Raw genomic sequence first — 24,216 nt, 5'->3', positions numbered from 1 at the left:
AGTAAATGATCTAGTCTCTTCAGTGGCCATTTTAAAGTTTCATTTTGATCAGATTTCTTATGCTGTCAAACTGCATACTATTTTGTTTGTTTTTGAATTTGTGGATTTTCTTAAAACATTAATTTTAAGAAGGGATGAAAGAGCAGAGGAGAAAATATGTCTCACATATTTACTTACGGCTAATAACTATAAGAATTGCTCATTAAAGACAGACTATAACTTTTAAAAGAAGTTAAAAACCCTGGCTCGGTGCCTGTGGCTCAAGCTGCTGAGGCACCAGCCACATACACCTGAGCTGGTGGATTCGAATCCAGCCCGGGCCCGCCAAACAACAATGACTGACAGCTGCAACAGAAAAATAGCTGGGCGTTGTGGCAGGCGCCTATAGTCCCAGCTATTTGGGAGGTGGAGGCAGGAGAATCACTTGAGCCCAGGTTGGAGGTTGTTGTGAGCTGTGATGCCACAGCACTGTACCCAGGGTGACAGCTTGAGGCTCTGTCTCAAAAAAGAAAGACGTTAAAAACCCAAAGCCAGGTGCCATGACTCATGCCTATAAACCCAGCAATTTGAGAGACTGCTGTAAGAGGATCACTTGAGGCCAGTGGTTTGAGACTAACCTGGACAACATAGGAAGACCTTATCTCTAAAAAAATGACAAAAGAAAAAATTAGCCAGATGTAGTGCCACATATTCACCGCTACTTGAGAAGTTGAGGGGAAACCATTCAAGATCAGGAGTTTGAGGCTGCCGTTTGCAGTGAATGACTACATCACTATACTCTAGGCAAGGCAATACAATGAGATCTTATCTAAAAAAAAAAAAAAAGACACACAGAAAACGAAAATCCAAATAGCGAAGTTGCCATGCGTATTTCTTATCCCCCAAAATCTAAAAATCAGCTTTTGTATCAAGATAAATCCTAAATCTACTCCCTAATTTGCATTGTATAAATATTACTTTTTAATATTGGGTATGCTTGAAGTGGAACCTTTAGTAAACTCACAGAGCAGATTTATGTTGATATCTACTGGGTGCCAGGCAGTTTACTTAATTCATTTTACTGAGGTAAGCACAAAGGGTACTTTCATTAACATTGTACTTACCTTTCCCTCCTAATATTTTTTCCTACCTACTTGAAAGGAAGACTTATTTAAATAGCTGTGATTTATTATTAAAATTGAAGAAGAAGTAATGTCAACTTTGAAGATGTACATGGTAAACATGTTACATGTCATCATTAAAAAGAATTTGTCAGAAAGTTTAGGAAGCAAAAGGTGTATTTTAGTAAAGCCACTAATTTCCAGAAGTTATCCTTTATTAATTCTTATCTAAAAGCTGATAGAATTCTTTCCCTTTTTTTAACAGAGAAAAAAAATATGTCATTGCTTATTCAAATTACCTAATTCTTGTCTGTATTATCTTCTGGCTGACATTACTTACCAAATAATGTGAGACAGTAGTTGCATTTTCATTATTTTAATCTTCCCTCACTATTGTTTTGCAGACAAAATAGAAGCTCTCTGAGAATTTCCCAGTTGGAGAACAGCCTTTTCATTTTAAATTGATATTTCTAGCCTGATGGGATTCTGTGTAGGGAGCACCTATGTATAAACTAAAAGCAACACCACCTCTTTGGAGTTTATGGTTTGGTTCTTGAAGAGTTATTCTGCCTCTTTGGGGTACATTTTTAGGGATCTAACCATTACAAGATCATGTCTTAAGCCTCTCTTTATTGTCAGGGTAAAGAATTAATATTCATACAATTATAACCATTAACTAAGTTATCTCCATAACCAGCTTATTAATAATTAGTATGTGTGGAACTGGTTCTAGAGCCCCAGCTGAAGCCATTTTATTTTTGTAGATAGTATTGCTACATATATTTTGGACTAATATATTACATTAATGTTTAATAGTTGTGAAGCATATATATTTAACAAAATAATATGTACAATATGATTCAGATTTTGTTAATTTATTTTGTTAATTTATTTAACAAAATAATATGTAATTTTTATTTTAAAGAAAGGAATATCTTTAATATCAAGTATTTGAGAATGAAGTAAGGTAAGGCATTTTATGAGTTCATTTGTCAAACTCTAAAAGAAATTATAAGGGATGATAATTTGGTAAATTATCTCTGTGTTTCTCTAATATGTTCAAATATGGATATTTTAGTGGCTAAAAGCAGTACTCTTTTAAACTTTGATTCAGTTTAACAAAATCTGAATCATATCGTACATATTATTTTGTTAAATATATATAAGATGTGTGTATAAAGATGTAGAAAGAAGGACTATAAGTAATGTAACAAAATGTTAATTATGTTTTTCTCTGGATGGTGAGACTTTATGTTAGTCTTTTAAAAAAAATTTTTTTTTTCCTTCAGGCCAAGACTGTGTGATAAGGAAAAAGAATATTACCTAACATATGACCCAACCATGTAGATATATACACGCAGATCTCTCAACTCTTGGCTGTAGTGGGACAGCCGGGCACCTGTAGACCTAGCTACCTCTTAGATACAGTTGTCAGAACATGGAGAGTTATCCCTATAAGCTTATAATCTACTTATGGGATTACAAAGATGATACTTGAGATGATACTTAATGATGATGGAAGACTCGTAAAGATAGGAAATTGGAGGGAAAAGCCCATCAGAAGTAAAGTAAGACTACAGGTTGTCTTCTAGAATACCATCAAGCAAGGTTTCCATTCCTGTGTTTTTTGAGTACTGGCAGTTTTGTTTTTATTCACTGTATTATAATCCCTAACAAGAATGTAAGTTCTTCCAACTTAGACTGCCTGCTTTATGGAATTGAAAATGTCAGAACAGAGTACTGCTTTTGGCCACTAAAATATCCATATTTGAACATATTAGAGAAACACAGAGACAATTTACCAAATTATCATCTCTTATATTCCTTTTAGAGTTTGATAAATGAACTCATAAAATGCCTTACCTTACTTCATTCTCAAATACTTGATATTAAAGATATTCCTTTTTTTAAAAGTAAATTTATTTGAGGTTAATGTGGGGGTACAAGCAACCAGGTCAAAATATTTGATTTGGTTAGGTAGAGTTCGTCTCGTGGTTATGTCCCATGCTATTCCCATTTTATAAATGGGAAAACTTATCAGCACTATGAGTTAGCCAGAGTTGGAGTTAAATTCATTTTATTCTACGCTGGGCATGGTGGGTCATGCCTATAATCCTAGCACTCTGAGAGGCTAAGGTGAATGGATTGCTTGAGCTCAGGAATTCAAGACCATCCTGAGCAAGAGCAAGCCCTTGTCTCTAAAGATAGCCGGGCACCTGTAGACCTAGCTACTGAGGAGGCTGAGGCAAGAGGATCACTTGAGCCCAGGAGTTTGAAGTTGTGATCTGTGATGCCATGGCATTCTACCCAGGGGGACAAAGTGAGACTCTCTCTCTTAAAAAAAAAAAAAAAAAAAAAAAAGTCAATTTACTCCATCTTTGACAACCTTATTTGAGTACCTTTAATGTGCCAAATACTTTTCAGAGGCTGAAGTTAGAGAATTGAATAAGATGCAATTTCTACACCTTTGTATACTGGGGTCACCCTGCTTGTGATTGTCAGAGCTCCTCCCTTCTTGGGCTCACTGGAGGTAGGCCAGACGTGAATTCTGGAGCACCAAGGAAAGCCACAGGGTACTCTGGCTTTTGGTATCCAGAGACTCAATCTGAGTTGGATGTCAGCCCCACCTACTGGAGAGCCCCTTGTTGCACCTCCCCTGAGGTTATAGCCTTCTCCAAACAGCATCTCTGCCTACATGGACATTCCTGCTTGACCCAGAGGTCTAGTGTGTGAGAATGTAGGATTCTTCATCCTTGATCCCATTCTTTCTGCTTTTGTATGCACTAAAAGGCTGGACTTGAAATTAGGCCTTGGGCAGTATTAGGAAATTAGGTAACTATATTACTGCCTGTTGCAAAGGGATTGCCCCCTACTATTTGGAGGCCTTTGTTTCCAGGAAACTGGAAGTTAGCTTCACTGAAAATAGAAGGGGTACTCTCACAGGCCTCTTTGGTAGTGAATAATAGGCTAATCCTAACTCCCTGCAAAGTCTGTAGGTAGCCTCTTTTGAATTTCCCAAACCATTATCAGAGAGCTAATCATAGGAAGTGATGTTACATGTTAAAAAGGAAGACTAGGGATATTATATGTCTGGTGTAACTGGTAGCTAGATGGTTTCCCAATAATTCAGCATTTGATATTTTAGTTAGAGAAACTCTCTTTCAGTCCAAAGTTGTTTCCAGTAACTACCTTTCCAATTTTGGGGAACCTGCAGCCTTCTGATTTCAAAATCTTCAAGATCATTTTTTTTTAAAGCACCAAAGGAGGCAAGAAAAGTTCATCTTTCTCTGCCTACCCCTTTTAAGGAAGGGATTTGTTATGTAAAATTTAGATTCAGTCAAAAGGCAAAATTTAAGGATGAGGAAGACTGCAAGTTTCCTTAAGGCCAGGGGTTCTCCACCCCTTCCTGTGAAACTACCTGTTATGTTAATTAATATATTCTTTCCATTGCATATTTCTCTTTAAAAGGCAGAAGGAAAGAAAAAAATATCTATAGCAAAAGAGAGATGAAAATGAATTTCATTCATTCATGCTGTAAGAAATTTTGAGTACATCCTGTCTTCTGAGTGTTGTTCTTATTGCTGTGGATGTGGCAGTGAACGCTACAGTTAGGGAGGGGAAGAAGTGGAACAGATGGCCTGAGGGGAAGAACTGAAGTGCTCAGAGAAGGCCTCACTCAGACCTTACTTTTGAGCTAAAACCTGCATCACAAGAAGTTGCTGTCCTTGTGAAGATCTGGGAGAAGAATATCCCAGGCAAAGGGAACAGCAAGAGATGTTGCCTTCAGGTTGGAGTGAATTTGGTGTAGACAAAAACGGAAAGAAAGCCTGCGTGCTTGGCAGGTTGAGAACAAGGAGAGATATAAAGTTTAAGATGAGGTTGGAGGGGAAAGCAGGGACCTCAGATCATGAAGGGCCTTGTGGGTGCTGGTGTGTGGATTTTATTCTGAGCACAGTGGGAGCCATTGAGGGCTTTCACCGAAGAGTGACAAGATCTGAAAGAGTATCATCTGGCTGTAAGGACAGTAGATTGTGGAGAGCAAGAGCAAAAACAGGGCAGTTTGTTAGAAGGATACCACAGTGGCTCAGTGAGAGATGACAATGACTTGGACCAGGGCAGTGATAAGAAGAACTCAGGCTCTGCTATGAGCAGGAATTTCTCTGGCTTCCTATATATTTTTTCCATGAAATCTTTAGGGTTAAATCAACTTTACATTTGAATTTAAATAAAGTAACATTTGAGTTAGCCCAGAGTTCTATAATATCTAAAGACTCTCGTTTTTGTTTTTTTTTTTTAATTACTGAAGTTTTGATAATTAAGTACAGACTCTGAAACATCTCATTTGTTTTTAACAGCTAATTTCTTTTTGGTTTACTCCTATGTACCTATTTATCTAATTCTACAATATGTACAAATCATAGTATTTTCCAAAGGATGTTTTATAGTTGTTAAAATTCTCATTGTCTCTCTTATTACAAAAGTGTTACTGCAGAAAATAGAACAAATATAAAGTAAAAAAAAAAAACATTTTCCTACCATCCAGATAAACATTTTGCTTTGTTCCTTTTCAATCCTTTTTCTGTGCACAGATTTATTTCCAAGTGGTTGTTATTTCTTAAAGAAGTAATTCTTCAAACAATAGCTTTCATAAGAATCTATAGTTAAGTGGTTTGCTTTATTTACTTTTTCTTAGCATCCTTTATGTACAGGATCAATTTCTTATTTTTCTCACTGAGCTGCTGCTATCATTAGTTGAAAAGCCATCTTCCCATTAGGTGTTTATTGTATAACTCTGATATGCTTTGATTGCATTGTCTAAAATGTTCATGAAGATAAAGTCACAGATTTGTCCCAGAGTTCATTTTTTCTCCTGTACTGGCCTTGTTCTTTTCCCAGTGATGTAATTTGGTAAGCTTTGCCATGATCCACCATTCTAATTTTCAGGCAATGTAAGTTAAATATGTTAAAGTATTAATTAACTCTTACATTGTTTATATGATTTATGATGATTTATCTCAGCTAATAGCAATGTCATCTAAATATTGAAATGTTGGAAGTATCTTCTAAAGATTTTTGGAACTCACTTAAATCTTAGCTATAAAAGTATATTAAGGAAAATATAAATTCTTTTTGTAATGTGTTTGTCTTGAATGTTGATTAAAATCTAATGATAATTCTTGGTGATTATTCTGCAGACCTCAAAGGAAGACCTTCTGCAGGCTGATTTTGAAGGTGCTTTAAAGTTCTTCAGAGTTCAGCTTCCAAAGAGATACAGGGCAGAGGAAAATGCAAGAAGATTGATGGAGCAGGCTTGCAATATTAAAGTAAGATTCATGAATATATATATAATACAGGTGGAATTTGAATGCCGAAAAACATGGCAAATTATACATAACTTTTTTTCTATATGTTGTAGGGTTTGACTGTATTTCAGGTGATATTGTGTGTGAACTAGTCTCTTCCAGACTTTTTCGTTTGGCTAGATATGTGTATTGTAGCTGTACCTTCTACAGCTTTAGAATAAAAGTTGACAGGTTCAGAGTGTAACAATGGGAAGACAAAACATTTATCTTGTAGGTGGGGCTCTAGAGTGGACTACTGTGATAGTTGTTTCCATGGCAGCAGACTTAGTATTTAGCTTTTGCCATCTGTTTTAAGATTATTTAGGACAAAGCAAGAAAAGCCTATTCAGGCAGTGCTTTCATTTCTCTATGGGACTTGGTAGTTTGCAGATCTCTTGATCTGCCCTTTCCCATCCCACACCAGCCAAATGTCTATAGATGTGTTGGTCCATGTCGTATGTCTAATAAAACTAAATAAATTTTATAAGTTAATTGAAATGAAAAACTCTATTTAGAAAGTTGTGTTATTAAGGTGAGAGAGCACACTTTTGAAAGATTCGAAATCAATTTACTAACATTAATTCTTATAACAGTTGGAATAGGTTATCTTCTCACCTAACCATAATATAAATATACAATTGTTTCCTAAACAAACAAAGATCCCAGGTCTTATAGATCTTACATTCTCACAGAAAGAAACAGACAATAAACAATTAACATAATAAAAACTTATTAATATGTTAGAAGGCGATAAATAGCTGTGAAAAAAGAAAAAGTAGGGAAATATAAAGGAGATTAAATTGGCAGGGTGGGGGAAGGTTGTGATTATTAATAGACAGGGCAGACTTCATGGAGAAAGTGAAGGAGAGGAGGGGTCAGTCATGGGGATTTCGGTGGGAAGACTATTTTCGATGGGGCAACAGCCAGTTTAAAGGCCCTGAGACTGGCTCATGCCTGGTGAGTTTGAGGAACAACAGGAAGGCCAATGTAGCTGGAATGGAATGAATGAAATGAGAGTAATGGGAAAGGAAGTTAAAGTGCTCACCAAGAGCCAGAAAACGTAGGCCATTGTAAGGACTTAGAATTTATTTAGAATGAGGTGTAGAGTCCTTGCAGGGTTTTCAGTAGAGGAGTGATATGACCTTTCTGAGGTTTTTAGAGTATCAAAATGGTTATTTTATTAAGAATAGACCATAGGAAAGTAGAAGTAGGAAGATCAGACAAGAGATTTTGCTGTTATCCTACTAAAGATGATGATAGCTTGAACCAGGGTGATAACAGTGGAGATGGAGTTGGAGGTTGGAACCTGCATATATAATGAAAGAGAACCTGCAAGATCTCATTATGTGTTAAATTTGAATGTAAGATAAAAAGAATAGTCAAGATGACTGCACAGATTTTGAACTGAGCAACTAAAAGATAAGAGCTGCCATCAATTATTAATTAAGCTTATTACTTAAAATAGGGTGACGCCCGTGGCTCAAAGGGGTAGGGTGCTGGCCGCATATGCTGGAGGTGGTGGGTTCAAACCCAGCCCCGGCCAAAAACTGCAAAAAAACAAAAATAAAATGTACTTTGACACAGAAGTTTAGGCAGCATATTCACTGTAACACTTATCTATGTAACACTATTCTTTTGAATTTTAACCTATTTTAAAGTAATTTACGAATGTTAAAAATTACAGTTCAGTATTAAAAGTAAATTGAGCAGAAAAATTATATTTCTTTCAAATGAACTTTATATTCCAAGAGATAATTTTTCAAAAGTTATCAAGAATGATGGTATCTGACGTCTTCATTCTGAAATACAAACTCTTCAAAAGACATCTGCATTTCAGAAGTCTACCTTTGTTAGAGTTTGATAGTATATTCTAGTGGGTGTGGTACCTTTCAATTTTGTGCATGGTGAGGTTGAAAAGTAGGCTTCAGCCAGCTGGTTGTTCCAGAGATGCCAAAGAGAAATATTGTAAACTGGGTCAATGCTATAGGAATCCTTTAAAATAAAACATTAATTTCTAATAAAAGAGTAGAGAATTAAGAGGTACAAGTAAGGTGGAAAGTTAAATGTTTTCAAGGGAAATCTAATAGCATTGGCAAGTCATTAAGGACAAAACCCCAGGAAAACTAAGTAAAAATCTGAAATGTATGGGAAAACTTTTTTTTCCATTATCATTTATGAAGTTCCTCAAGGGATGTGGAGGTAGCTAATAATTGTCAATCCGGAAACATGGGATCCAAGGGACATAGAAACTTAAAATGTTAGAAAACAAGTTGAAAATATGATCTGAACGGACTATTCCTAGAAAGGAAGTGCTTTGTGCAACAAGAATATTTTTTTTAGACATGAACGGGCACCTGTGAATATTTTTAGAAACTTCTAATAAAGTTTCTAAATTAATTAAAATGTTTTATTTTATTTTTTAGAGACAGGGTCTTGCTCTATAACTCAGGCAGGAGTTCGGTGGCCTAATCATAGCTCACTATAACTTCAAACTCCTGGGCTCAAGTAATCCTCAACCTCAACCTTCCCAAGTAGCTGGGATTTCAGGTGCTTGCCACTGTGCTGAGTCTAAACATTTTTAATAATTTAATAATTTTTAAAATTTTTAATAGGTTTTGTGTGTTCTTTTCATTATCTTAGGAGAGTGACTTCTTAAATATTTAAAACAGTACCCAAAGGACATCATTTTGATTTATAACATATGAATGTAGAGTGAATGACTATGAGACAGGTGGGAGGTGAAACTGAAAGAAGGAAGATATAAGTATACAGTACGCAGGGATTGTGCTGGGACTAGAATGTAGGTCTCCAACCCAAAGGTTTAAAATTGCCTTTAAAACTGAAACTTTTATATTGAGATCTTGATTATACATATGTATATAACATACATATGAGGATGGGCAATTAAGTTTGCAACTCATCCTAGAATAAGTGGTATATACCTCATTGCTGAATATCACTATGGTTACCTTCAAAGCACTCCTTTTGGCCATCTGGTGACTGCAGTGATATTCAGCAATGAGTTATATAGCACTTTTTTAGGATAAGTTCATGAACTTAATTGTCAGACCCATCATATGATGACAGCCATTCCAGATAGCCATTCCAGAAAACGACTTCCAAAATTGCTTTGAAAGGTGGACTAGGGACTGGGATCGGAACATAACTTCCCAAGGGGAATACCTTGAAGGTGACCATGGTGATATGCAGCAATGAGGTGTGTAGCACTTTTTCTAGGACAAGTTTGTGAACTTAATTGTCCATACCTATCTGAAGAAATACATACCTTTTCAATGTTTGAGACTCTCTGATGTTTTCTGTTCTCCTGCATTAGATTCTATTTCATTTTAAAGTTCTCCCATCACCCCAAGAAAATCTCCAAACCAAAGAGCTGATCACAACCCACTAAATCGATTTCATAATGGCTTACAGTTTTGAAAACAAACTAAAGCCTTTCCCATTATTCCTGCTGCCTCCTCCTTTCCAGTTCCTGTCTATGCAACGAGTGAAAGGCAAGGTGTCACAGTGAATAATAGAAGTGCACACATGGGTAAGGATGTGAGTCGTCACATCATCCTCATAGTGGGATATGCTGGCAGTTGGAAATTTTACCAGATGATGGATATATTGACCAAGGCTACATGTTAGAGCACTCAAGAACAAACGTCATTACCCACATGAAATAGGCAAAAAAGCAGAACTCATAATTTCTCTTATCCACAGCCTATTTAAGATTAAGGATAGAATTTCTGCCAAAAGTAATAAAGTTTTTCTTTTTCTTTTCTTTTCTTTTTTTTTTTTTGAGACAGAGTCTCATGTTGTCACCCTCAGTTGAGTGCTATCTCATCACAGCTCACAGCAACCTCAAACTCTTGGGCTTAAGCAATTCTCTTCCCTCAGCCTCCCAAGTAGCTGGGACTACAGGCGCTGCCACAACACCCGGCTATTTTTAATTTTTGGTTGTAGTTGTCTTTGTTGTTTGGCAGGCCTGGGCTGGTTTCAAACCCGCCAGCTCCGGTGTATGTGGCTGGTGCCCTAGCCGCTGAGCTACAGACACTGAGCCTAAGTTTTTTTTAATTTTAAATTAATTTGAAATTTTCAAAGTTGGTATTTTATAGAGTTATACCTTCTCGGAGTAGACAAGTTTGCATTTAATCACCCACCAAAATGAAGAATATTTTTTTAACTTAAAAAAATTATGTATGACCAGTGATTTCAGAGAACTGACTGTTTTTTAAATAAATATAGCAGTTTCAGGTAAAAAAAATAACTTATTTTGTGAAGCCTAAAACTCAGAGGATTGTTTTTTTCTTTTCTTTTTTTTTTTTTCTTGGCCTATTCTGAGTAAATGACAGGACAAAGCTATTTTTCTATTGTCTTTCGGCTGTATTTGTACACTAAAGCTTTATTCTAAAAAGTAAATCGAAACTTTATTTTAAAAAAAAAACTTGTTAGCCATTATGTGGTTTATTTCTGTGAGTATACCAATAAGATTTATTAATTAAGTATGTTATATTGGATAAATAAATTTATTCTTCTCAAAGCTGTGAATCATTAAATATCAGCTATATTTTTTGGTAGATCTTAAACTGCTAATTTAACTAATGTGATTTTTAAATTTTATTCATTTATTTACTTTATTTATTTATTTATTTTAGAGACAGGGTCTTTACTCTGTCACCCAGGCAGAAGCGTAGTGGCCTGATCATAGCTCACTGTAACCTTAAATTCCTGGGTTCAAGCAATCTTCCTGCCTCAGCCTCCTGAGTAGCTGGGACTGTAGGTATGTGCCACCATGCCTGGCTAATCTTTTTATTTTTTTGTAAAGACAGAATCACTCTGTGTTGCTCAGGCAGATCTTGAACTCCTGGCCTCAAGCAATCCTCCCAATGTGCTGAGATTATAGGCGTTAGTCGCCACACCCAGCCCTTATGTGGTTTTAAGTTATTCTGATATCCTCTTATTCCTGGTTAAAAACTGCAACAACCACAACACAAAAAGAAAAGTTAGCTTCTTTACTATGGTACAATCTTAGATTTGTTAGGAAAATCAATATTTCTGTAGAACATTAAAAGTCATGAATGAGATACCTATTTATATTCAAATGTATTATACATATAACCTTTATAATGATCTAATTACTTGTTTTTGCACATATTTTTACTCAATACCATTTATATTATATTAGGTTGAATCAATGAAATTACCATTCTTATTGGTCAGAAACTGTCAGATTAGATGATATATATGATTTAATTCAGTATTTTATGCCTCCTTATAGTTTAAACAGATGTTATGTCTGTCAATGAAGAAATATTAAAAGTTTAAGTCCTTAAAATATAAGGGAATACATTTAGCTGACATTGCTCTGATAAAAAGGATGAACTAATAGAATATTATCTGTTTCTTAGTTCTATAGCCATGTAAAGCTTTCTGAGACTTACTGTCCAAAGACTAGGAAATAAGTCTTTTTTTTTAACATTAATTTTTGTTTAGAATAATGTTGCAAGTGCCATATTTATGATGAATTTTGTTCATAGCAAAGTTCATAAGCACATTATCTTAAGTACTTTGGTGGTAGATCTTCACATATAGAGTGTTTTGAAATATACATTAGCCTATTTCATTTGCATTTTATTATTAAAATAGTTTAAACAGTGAAGTCAGACATTAACCTAAAAGAAGGGAATTAGGAAGGAAAAATCATTTTCCCAGTGCCTCTCGTGTGCCAGCAACTATGCAAGAGGGGCTAAAATGAGACCTGAAGTATTTATCAGGAGTTAAGGAGTGTATCAATACAGTGAAGGCTGTTTCATGCAGAGAATATACAGAGCCAATATAGGTAAGAAGTATGGCGTCATCCAAGACCTAATTGTGGGTCATGACTGGAGAGCAGAATGCTAGGAGGGAGAAAGGAATGAGGAGAGTGGACAGAGAGAGGACTAGGGAGGTCAGCAGGGGCCAGACAGCTTGTGCAGAACCTAGTAAACCATGGTAAGCAATTTACATTTTATCCCAAGTGGTACTGAGGGATTTTTAAATAGATGACAAATTAGCACATTGTGTTTTAGGAAGGTTCAAAGTCTGTTGCACAATCTAGTGAGAGGTACCAAAGTATTGTTATAGTTTGAAGAGAGATGGATGGATTCCAGAGATATTCAAGACATTAGTATTAACAGATTTTAGTGATTAAATATGAGCCTTAGGACAGAGGAAGAGAACTAGTGATGATACTGAGGATTCTTACTTAGGCAACTATAGACTAGGCGCACAAAGAAAATAAATGAGAACAAATAATAAGGATGGAAGAAATGAGTTTAATTTTTAATGTGTTAAGTTTATGGTATATATCCGCAGACTCATATCCAAGTAAACAGAAATACCTAATAGGGAGGTAGATATTGAAGTGATATCTGAGCTAAACGTAGACATTTGGAAGTCATTAGCATTGAAACCATGGGAGTGGGTGCATTCTCATAGAGGAGTATATAAAGTGAGCAGAGAGAAGGGTCAGGGATGCATGCATTAACCTGTAAAATATGGGCTCGGGAATAGCAGCTGGTGAGACCAATAAAGCAGGAAGAAACCCAAGAGCGTGAAATGTGAACACTTAGGGAAAAGTTGTTTGTTCTCAAGAGGAAAAAATGTGAGTAAGTGTCAGTTGTGCCTTGGGGTCATGTAAGGTACTGAGGAGTGGAAAGTGGCCATTGTGCAATATTTAATGATCAAAAAATCCTTAATGGCCTTAGTGAGAACAGTTTTAATGGACTGAGGAAGTATAAAAGCTAATGATTAAAAAATAAACAGTAGATGAGTAAATGGAGAAAGAAGATGAGGTAGCTTTTCTAAGAAAATTTGTATGGGGAGAAGATGGGAAATGGAAGAGATACTCAGCAAGCCAGAGAGAGAGAGAGAGAGAAAGATAAGAGGCTATGAGGCTAAGATGAATTTTTGGAGGATAGAAAGAATATAGGTAGCCGGGCGTTGTGGCGGGCACCTGTAGTCCCAGCTGCTCGGGAGGCTGAGGCAAGAGAATCGTGTAAGCCCAAGAGTTAGAGGTTGCTGTGAGCCGTGTGACGCCACGGCACTCTACCGAGGGCGGTACAGTGAGACTCTGTCTCTACAAAAAAAAAAAGAAAGAATATAGGGTGCTATAGCTCAGTAGTTAAGAGCGCTGGCCCTGCAAAGTAGGGGCAGTGAGTTTGAACCTCACCCGGGCCTGATTGGAAAAAAAAAAAGAGTAAAATCTAAAAAAAGCTCTCAAAATTTTTATTCTCAAAAATCTTAATTTCTTCATTGAGCACTTACTGTATGCTAAGCCCTGTGCTAGACCCAGGGAATATGAGGTTGAACTCTTGGGATAGATAGTATTATGAAGAAGATATTGATTAAATAATCACCTTAACAAATACATACTTACAAAGTGAGATAAATGCTCAGAAGATGTATGCAAGGACATGTGAGAGCAAAGAGCAAAGGAACCTGACTTTGACTCAGTGATTTAAAGCTTTCTTGAACTAAAATTATCAGGCATTCCAGACTGAAGGAACAGCATGTGCAAAGCCTGTGAAGAAGGAAAGAGTATAGGAAGTTTAGAAACTATGAGAAGGTCAGTATGACTATAGATCAGAGACTAATGAGGGTTGATAACCCAGGATCAAGACCATTCCATATACCAGTGAGAAGGAAAGGCCCACTGGGAGAGAAAATTTGAAGATTAAATAAAGAAAGAGGAGTATATCAACAGAGAGAGGCCTCTAAGGAGGGTTAGGGATTTAACCTCGAAAGAATGGACCTTTCTTTCATTATAGTAGGAAGGAATAAGCAAGAACTGGATGGGCATAAAGGTGAATGTATAGTTTTCATGAGGAGGAAATTGAGGATATTTCATTTGAAGTTTTCTTAGATCTTCAATCTAAGATGAAGGGAATGTGGTGAAGTAAGAGGTTTTAAAACCATGGAAAAGCTTTCGGATGGACATTGTAAGAGCAAAAGAACTGACCGGAAAACCGTAAGTTCATAGGGGCAAAAATCTGAAGTGATTCATGAGCTTCTCTAGAAACATTCAGCAGTCCAAATGTATATAGAAGTCTGACAATTAAGTTCAAGAACTCCTTCTAGAAAAAGTGCTACAAGCTTCATTGCTGCATATCACTATGGTCACGTTTGAAGTATTCTCCTTGGGAAACTATGCACTAATGCCAGTGCCTAATTCACCATTCAAAGCAATTTTGGAACTCTTTTTCTGGAATGACCATTGGAACTGCTATCGTATGAGGTATGACAACCAAGTTTGCAAACTTTCTCCTGTGTGCTTACCTCAGCAACACTGCACAAACAACTTGGTAATGTTTCATAACCTTGGTATATCATGTCTCACAGCTGTGTTCAGTGTCTTGCTGAATGACATTAATTATTGTGTGTTTTTGTATGCTGTACAATGGTATCTCTCATGGTCATTCCAGAAAAAGAGTTGCAAAATTCCTTTGAAGGGTGGACTAGGTGCTGCCACCGGTCCATAACTTCCCCCAGGGAAGTACTTTGAAGGTAACCATAGTGATATATTTAGCAATGAGGGATGTAGCACTTTTTTCTAGAATGAGTTCACAAACTTTATCAGACCTCATATAAAGAAAGCAAAGAGTTATTTTAACCCAAGTTAAGGTTTGCTAGCATGAGGCAAAGGAAAGGCAGTGGGTCCAGGGCAATGTTATGGTGTGTTATAAACTCTGTCTTGGTGGGGGATGAAAAGGATGAGAGAAAGAAGCATCCCTAATTTGTTGCTTTTGCCGATTTCCATGCTATATATACTCCCACTATGGTTTCAAATTTCAAACTATCAATGACTTAACCACTTCACACAATTTCTGAATATTAACAGTCACTTCTAAGCTGGTAATTGCTGACTCCAACATACCACAGGGTCAGGGACATGAAAAGTGGAGTCTAACTAGTAAGGAAAAAAAAAAGTGAAGACAGGGACTGAGAGACTGCAAGAAAAGGCATTGGAGGAAGTGAGCAATGAATTGTTGAATTCCATGAACAGTAAAAATGGTAGAGGAGAGGATATTTCTTGGACTGGTGATTACCCAAGAAAAAAGCATTTTTTCTTCAAAAATTTTTATATTTTAAAGATAACTATCTGATGTTATAAAAGGTAATAATAATGCTCAAAATTTTCAGTTATCTGCTCAGGTTACATAGGGGCAGCAAAACCATCCCAATTGCTATTTTAGCAATCGTGGCCAGTTTCTAGGATTTGTGTTTCTTTGTCCTACTAAGAATGCCACCAATGCTACCATTTTCCTCTGATCACATGATCAAAAGTAGAAATGCATTATAGGAGGAATAAATAAAGATCATAGAGTCGGGCGGCGCCTGTGGCTCAAGGAGTAGGGCACCAGTCCCATATGCCGGAGGTGGCAGGTTCAAACCCAGCCCCGGCCAAAAAACAAAAAAAAAGAATAGCAGACAGCAAGAGATTTATAAAAAAAAAAAAAAAAGATCATAGAGTCAATGAAAGTCGGGGTATGAGGAGGGCCCTTGTGGTGAAAAGCAGAATCCTACTCTCATACAACAAAATCGTCTTCCTGCTCCATGCTGGGGAGAGGTAGCGACCAGTGAGATGTTACCATATTAACTACTTGCCTCAGAAAATTCTAATCTCTGCTCCAGCTCAATTACCTATATATTGTGCTGGACGATTCTCCACTGTCCCAGAGAGGATGAATATAGTTTGATAATGCCATTCACAAATCATGTTTTTAATGGGATACTGGTAGATTCCATCATCTAGACTTTAATATTTTTTCCCTTTAAGACTGCCATCTGTATAACAATGGTTTTGAATTTATTTGAAAATAAGTTTCACACTAGAGCAAAACTATAAAAATCATTTATATAAAAGCAATTTACCTCTGATTTCTTCATGTTGTTTGCTGTTTATTGCTGGCTGTTGTTGCTGTATATAAATAAGAATGAACTCTCTGAAGTAGAGGCTTTCTTTGAATTAGCAGTATGGCTCCACAGAAGCTCTGGTCAGCTCCATGAATCTAGAATGTGTGCCCTTATGTACATCATCGAAAACGTTCATTTTTGATGAAACCACATCTCATGTTTCTTTCCTGTAAAGGCATCTATATGCTGACAGCTACAATTGGGATATTTGGTTTAAAGTGTCATATCTTCAGATGGAGAAAGTTTATGATATTACAGGATCAGAGTTGTAAAAAACAGATAATGAAATATTTTCTGTATCAAAGCATTTGCCTTCTTTTTTCTTTGAGGCTCCTATTAACCTTCCTAATTCTTGGTGCATCTGAGACTTGTGACTATTGGGGCTTTTTCCCCAATCAACACAAAAAAATGTAAATGTTGGATATACTCTGGAACTGTTGGTAATTGGTGGAGAAAATAGGCCATAGCTGCAAAATTCCCAGGCATCAGGCACCTTCCACATTTAGAAAAACTCAGCCTTTATGGTTGTTCCTAATTTCCTAGAATGCATTTTGTCTCCTTTATTTGCTTTTGCCATTTTATTTGTACCCTATACCTATTTATGCCAGTAATTTTCTGTCAGTTCCTTAAAAAGAAAGCCATATAGACATTTTAAAATTATCTTTATGGATGAACTGGTTATTATATCCATATTCATATAATTAATTAAATTTTCCTACCCTAAAGAAAAATAAGTAGATATAAAAATTAATTTATATAGGGCATCTCTTTCATTAGCAAAAGAATAGTAAACCATAGGAATAAAGCATTATGCCCTTTTATACATTCCAAAATTGGAACCATGTGCTTTCCACATATAATTAACAACAAAAAAGAACAACAGGATTTCTGTCTCACCTAGTAGTTTCTCTCTCTTTTAAAACTTTAAGTATTCTTTTTGCCCCTATACCTAATTCACTCCCAGCAGTCTTGTAAAGGCTTATTAAGACTAATGCTTAGATATATAAATGGGAGTTCTAATATTTCACAAACCTTTTGAGGTGTTTTGCCAATTACCTTTCATTGAGTACTTGTGATTTATATTTATCAATGTTGGTAAATAAAATTAAAATTTGTCTTCCCTGTTGAGAACAATGTAATCAATAATTTTCCCACAACTAGTTTGATGATATCCATACTTCTTTCATTTTTTACTTTTTTACTAGTTGAATTCATACTAAAATTATATGTGAAGTGTGCTTCATGGTTTGTTTGGCGATCTGATTCATAGAAGAAAATAGGAAAGGTGCTCCTCTGTCTCTTTATGGCTGCTCCCTGGAATTTAATTTCACTTTTTTAAGTGAAAAGAGGTTGGCTAATGGGTACAAACATACAGTTAGAAGGAATAAGTTCTAATGTTTGATAGCTATTCCTCTGTTAACTGTCGTTAACAATAATTATATATTTCAAAATACGTATAAGATTAGAAATGTTTCTAGCACAAAGAAATAATAAATGAGGTGATTATATATCCTAAATACCTTAATTTAATAAAGTACACATTGTATGTGTCAAAATATCACATGTATCACATAAATATGTATAATTATTATGTATCAATAAAAATTAGTTAATATAAATGTGTTAAGTTTTTCGAATGAGTTAGGATAGGAAGGCTAGGCCACTGAATCCTGAGAGTTTAGTGTTCCAGACACTTAAACCACAATTGTTTCAGATATCAGTGCCTCTGCTCTGGGGAATATAAAGTATAATTATGTTTATATTTACTTCTGTTCTCATTTCTCCAACTTTTGGATCCATTTAGCATTTAGTTGGCAAATAAAATCTAATTAATACTCTGGAGGAATTATTTCTTTTCTCCTTTCTTCCCCAACATTCCAGCCTTTTTTTTTTTTAAATGGTAGAAGCAATATGTAAATGAGCATAGCAACCCAAAAAAGATAGGGGAAATTTTTAAGTGTGTTCACATGTCTCCAACTGTTGTCAAGTTTTCTGAAGCTCTACTTCAAGGCAAATAAAACTACTGAGGAGAAAATTATATTCCTTGCTGTAGTTAATGGTTGTGATTAAATAGGCCATCTTTTCTCATTGCCGAGTCCTCTAGCTTGGGGACTTTCTGTTACTAACACTTGTAGAAGGAAGGAGCTATTTCTTTTGCCTGGAATGTCTACCAGGGGTGTCCAACCTGCACAGGCTGCATGCAGATTATTTGAGTATCGTTTTGCTTGTCTGTGGTGTTGGATAGCATGGAAAGGTTGAGCACCCCAGATAGCCTTTGCCTTTTTTCTCTCCCTGGGGATCTTCCTAATCAAATCATTACTCAGTAGTTCACATAGTCTCAAATACTCAGTTTTGGTTTTGCTCATTTGATTATTATAACATGAAGAAATCGTGGAGTACCAACCATATGAAGAGGTAGTAAAGTGATAGGTAATTTTGGCTAGGGGAATTTATAAGTGTTCTAAATTTCATTCTCTTTCCAGGTACTGCTTTATCTCCTGTTCACCCTTAACCCTTAGGGTCACTGTATTTCCTATTAACTCTTAATATTTTTATCCTGAAAAGTTTAAGCTGAAGTTTTCCCAAAGTTGGTTCCTAAAGAAGGCATATTTTTGTTTCTATTTCTCCTATCTTCCCCGACATTTATATTTGTATTAGTTTTCTACGGCTGCTATTATAAAATAAATATCACAGATTGGGAGGTTTAAACCCTATCTCGTAGGGCTGGAGGCTAGAAGTCCAATGTCAAGATGCTGGCAAGGCTGGTTTCTCCTGAGGCCTCCCTCCTTGGTTTACAGTTGGCCATCTTCTTATGTCTTCACATAGTTGTTCCTCTGTGTCCCAATCTCTCTCTCTCTCTCTCTTACAGACAGGGTCTCACTATGTTGCTCAGACTGGAGTACTGTATTCACAGGTGCAGTCACAGAACTCTACACCTTAAATTCGTGGGTTCCAGCAGCCCCCCTGCCCCTTTGTCCTGTAGTTGCCATGCCTCTACCCTGACTCTTGCCTCATGCCACTGACCCTGACTCTTATCTTTTTATAAGGTCACCAGTCATATTGGATTAGAGCCCACTGTATATGGACCCCATTTTAATTTAATTGTCTCTTTGCAGGCCTTATCTCCAAATACAGTTACATTCTAAGGTACTGGGGGTTAGACTCAACATATGAATTTTGGTGGAGAGGGCACAATTCAGCACATAACAGTGTTGTTGTCATAGTCAGTTGAGTGCAATTTCTTCTCAAATCCTCTGAAGATATTTTCTTCTGAACATGAATCTGGCTGAGCAGCTCTGAGCAATACCTCCAGCATCTAATTACATAAGACACCTTCCTATTTTTGTCAGCATAGTCAAGTTCTCCTATTTTCTCCTAAACTCTCAGATGATCTAAAAATCCTATTTTTTTACAGTTCCACCCTCTAGTTACATCAGCCCACTTGGTTGGCAAGGAATTTCCTCTAGCATGCATGTTAGCTTGTTAAAAATTCTAATTTACCTTATATACCCTGTTCTAGAATGGTCTTGTTGCATTAACTTTCTTATAGTCCTGCCTTTATATTGTATCACATCTTATACAAACTAAAACCTCCTTTGTTCCCCTCCTTTCCTAAAAGAGAGGCAGTGAATTCTACAAGTAAATAAGTTCTATCTTTGCATAATGTCCAGTGGTAGACAAAGTCTACTATAACATGAAGAGTATTTTACGAGCATGATTTGAATACTAATAGCCCAGGGATTTGCTTTATTTTGTAAAATCATTTACATAAAAACTTTTATTCTAAAAAGTTTTATTTTACCAAGTTTTAGTATGGCCATTGTTTTAAAATGCTAGATGGCATTTTTCCTGTGAAGGAAAATTTTGGAGAAGATTATCTGACATAATAGGTAAGATTTTCTTGGAGACCACAGAATTCCTGGTTTTAGGCCCCTGAAATTACTTGTCTGGCCTGTGGAACTTCCTGGTAACTGGTCTCTATGGCTTTAGTTTTTGTCCTCTCTAGTTTCCTCTGTATACTGCCACCTGAGTTGTCTGCCTGGAAAACCAACCTCGTCGCTTGTAGGCCCACACTGCTGTTCCCTGTTCCCACATGCTCAGCTTGACACACTCCCCCTTCTTTCACACCAATATGCCTTGCCCTTGTCACATCTTGTTTCTTCTGCCTGGAATGCTTTCCCTCAGTGGGGTGTATGGAAAAGGTAGAGGCTTTGGAAGCAGACAAGTCTAGATTTGAATTTTCATTCCAGTCCTTATTGACTAAGGCAGCTACTTAATCTCCTTGAGTTTCCTCATCATGAAATGAGGCTCATACCTACTGCACAGGGATGTTCTAAAAATTAATTAAACTAAGCACATGTGTGATGTAGTGGCTAATGTATTTATTCATTCCTTGACCATGTGGTCAGGCAAACTCCTATTTAGGACCCAGGTCAGACATCATCACCTCTGGGACCCATGGCTGTTATTTATTCTGACTCTGGCAATTCCTATACTAAATGCTACTGTAGAATTAAGAACCTGGTTTTATGAAGCCATGTTGTTGGAGTTCAAATCTTGCCTTCTCTGCTTATTAGCTGTGTGATCTCTGGTAAGTTACTTATACTCACTGTACTTCACTTATCTCTTTTGTAAAATGGAGGTAATAGTATCTGTAAAATAGGATTGCTGTTGGGAGGCACCTGTGGCTCAAGGAGTGGGGTGCCAGCCCCATATACCGGATGTGGCGGGTTCAAACCCAGCTCCGGCCAAAAACTGCAACAACAACAAAAATAGGATTGCTGTAAGGATTAAATATGATATATAGAGAAGAAAGTTAGCACAATGCAGCACATGGTTATTATACAAAATGTTATCCATTATTACAATGGTCTTACTGGGTTGGTTCTCTCATTAAGTTCCTCTAGAGCGTGACTCTACTTTGCTCCTCTCTAGATGCCTTCTACCTGATCTAACACCTAGTGAAGTGATGGAGCAAAGCAGTTCATCTACTATTTATTCATGTTTATTCAATTACAAATCATGTTAATAAAAGATAAAGAATATTGGGCTTCAAATTCTCCCTGAAAATACTTCTGGAAATAAACAGAAAGATCCTTATGCATTACACTTAATGGTACTGACAGTTTCTTCCTATAGAAAAATGAAATAAAAGGTGAAATTGGTCTGAATTTCACTTTTAAGAATGGTGTCTATTTTACTGTATAGCTTAAAGGGATTATGAAATATATATTTGTGAATTTTCTACCTGTACAGACCTTTAAGACTTTGATAGAAAGACAGCTTCTTCCTTGATGCTGTAGATAGCCAGAAGCTCTCTTTTATATCTCTTAGATCTTTTTGGATCATTCATTATTCATTGATTTTAGAATACTAAAATTTTTCAAATCTTAATTTACATAAGCTTCCTAGTTGTCTATGGTCAAAATATCTGCATGGAAAGAATTAAGGCTAGGATATATATGACACAGACTTTAAAATAGGGTAGAAGATCACATTAATAGAGTTTGTAATCAAAAACTGTTAATATAGATCTCAAATGACAGATCTCAGTTCCTTTTTTATGTATGAACTATTAATCACATTTTTAATTTCATATGAAATTTACTTTATGCATTTAAAAATTATTTATATTTTATTATTCATAAATTAAATTTAAGGAATGTGATGAGTATATCTGTGTATTTATCCTTGCACTTTGTACCAGTTCTCTATTGCTGTGTAACAAACCACCCCAGACTTACTGGTTTAAAACAACAATTAATGTTTTTCACAATTCTGAGTGTTGGCTGGGTGATTCTTGTTATGGTGTCTCCTGGATTTACTCATGTGGTAGCATTCAGCTGGTGGAATACCTCTTTACTTGTGCTTTTTCTTGCTTAGATTCTTCGTAGCACTGTGGTTCTCAAAAAAACAAGACCCAATGTGCAAACATTTACCAACCTGTTAAAAACACTACACAAGGGAAATGAATATCAGGAGACATGATTGATTGGAAGCTGTTCTTACAAGAATCTACCGCATATATGCATGGAAAATTTGTATTTCAGTACATAAATAAAACATTAACTTAGTTTTTGAGGAGAGGGCTTAATGTCTGTTCTGGAAGGAGACTTCCTTGCCATTTAATAAAATTTACTTGAATTTACTATTTATTTAATAATATGCTCTTATACAGTTTGAATTTAGATTTTTAACCATGAGCTGTTACTTTTTTTTTTTTTGCAGTTTTTGGCCGGGGCTGGGTTTGAACCCGCCACCTCTGGCTTATGGGGCTAGCACCCTACTCCTTTGAGCCACAGGCGCTGTCCAGGAGCTATTAATTTTCAAATTTAAAAAAGCCAAAAACACTTCACTGAACTAGTGAATGAGTGTACCTGGCATCAGTTTAAGTTCTCTGATGGCAGAAGCAATAAATGTTATGAATTATTAATAAAACTTGAGTAGAGACACTCTGATTATAAAGAACATCTAGCCTATAATACTGATTTTATCATACATTAGAAATTTGGGTTTCTAGAGTTCACAAGTAGGTCAAAATTTTTAAAGTTTTCTACCTCATGGTTATTAAAAGTTTATAGAGGATTCGAGAAAATGCCCAGTTAAATGTTTGTGGAATTTTATTTTCACCAGATTTTGGTATGTTTCACTTATACTGTGTACTACATATAGCCTACTGAATAATTTTGACTCTAAGAAGAATTGTTTAGACAGCATAAATCAATGAGGAAAGAGAAGAATACATTTGCTTTTAAATATGAACACCTTAAGAAAATAGCACAAGAGAATATCGAAAGATTTAGAAAGAAATCTGGATATCCCAAAATACCTATTTTCTTAGCCAAAATAGAGTAGCAATTGACCTTTAAATTGACACATTTCAATTTCAAAAGAAGTTAATGTTGAATATTGCAACTGATTTTTCAAGATAAATGTCACACATTTTTTTCTAAGGTGAGTCCACTTTTTTTTTTTGCAGTTTTTGGCTGGGGTCGGGTTTGAACCCGCCACCTCCGGTACATGGGGCCAGCGCCCTACTCCTTTGAGCCACAGGTGCCACCCAAGTCCACTTCGTTTTAAAGAAAGGACAACTTGGTATTCTTTAATTGAAAATATTAAACCAAATGAAAGCTTTCCACATGGTATCAGCCTAACTAGTGTTGTGCTGTAGTCAGACTCTTTCATTGGACCTAGTTCATCTATTCTTGTTTTAATTCATCTTTTTAACCTTTTTTATCCCAACATGTATAACTTTTTATGGGTAATGTATTTAAACTCATTTTAATATAAATTTTTTTAATAGATTTTTTTTTATTTCAGTTTTCGGCCAGGGCTGGGTTTGAAGCTGCCACCTCTGGCTTATGGGGCCAGTGACCTACTCCTTAGAGCCACAGGTGCCACCCATTAATATAAATTTTTTTATAGGTAATGTATTTGAACTCATCTTAATATAAATTTTTTCATGGAGGACTATATGTAGATGGTCTCAGGGTGACTAAAACAGAATTAGTTTTATGTTTAGGTAAAAGGGTACAACTTTTTCTCCTGAAGAAATAATTAGACCTGGGTGGCGCTGACCCCACATACCAAGGGTGTCGGGTTCGAACCCGCCCCCAGCCAACTGCAACAAAAAATATCCAGGCATTGTGGTGGGCACCTGTGGTCCCAGCTAACTCAGGAGGCTGAGCCAAGAGAATCGCCTAAGCCCAAGAGCTGGAGGTTGCTGTGAGCTGTGATGCCATGGCACTCTACCGAGGGCAACAAAGTGAGACTCTGTCTCTAAAAAAAAAGAAAAAAGAGAAAACAGGGTTCCTCAA

At 36.2% G+C, this 24,216-nt stretch overlaps 1 protein-coding gene across 7 annotated transcripts in view; it reads left to right on the top strand.

Moving 5' to 3' along the window:
- RABGAP1L (RAB GTPase activating protein 1 like) overlaps positions 1-24,216 on the top strand; it is a 754,150-nt gene that overhangs the window by 594,964 nt on the left and 134,970 nt on the right. For all 7 annotated transcript variants that reach the window (XM_053605154.1, XM_053605152.1, XM_053605153.1 and 4 more), the window contains one exon: positions 6,296-6,424. In XM_053605154.1, the coding sequence (XP_053461129.1) occupies positions 6,296-6,424 (129 nt within the window). The remainder of the gene's footprint in view (positions 1-6,295; positions 6,425-24,216) is intronic.

Source organism: Nycticebus coucang, chromosome 10 (genome assembly GCF_027406575.1).
Source record: "Nycticebus coucang isolate mNycCou1 chromosome 10, mNycCou1.pri, whole genome shotgun sequence".
NCBI lineage: Eukaryota > Metazoa > Chordata > Mammalia > Primates > Lorisidae > Nycticebus > Nycticebus coucang.
This window is presented reverse-complemented; position numbering and strand designations above follow the sequence as displayed.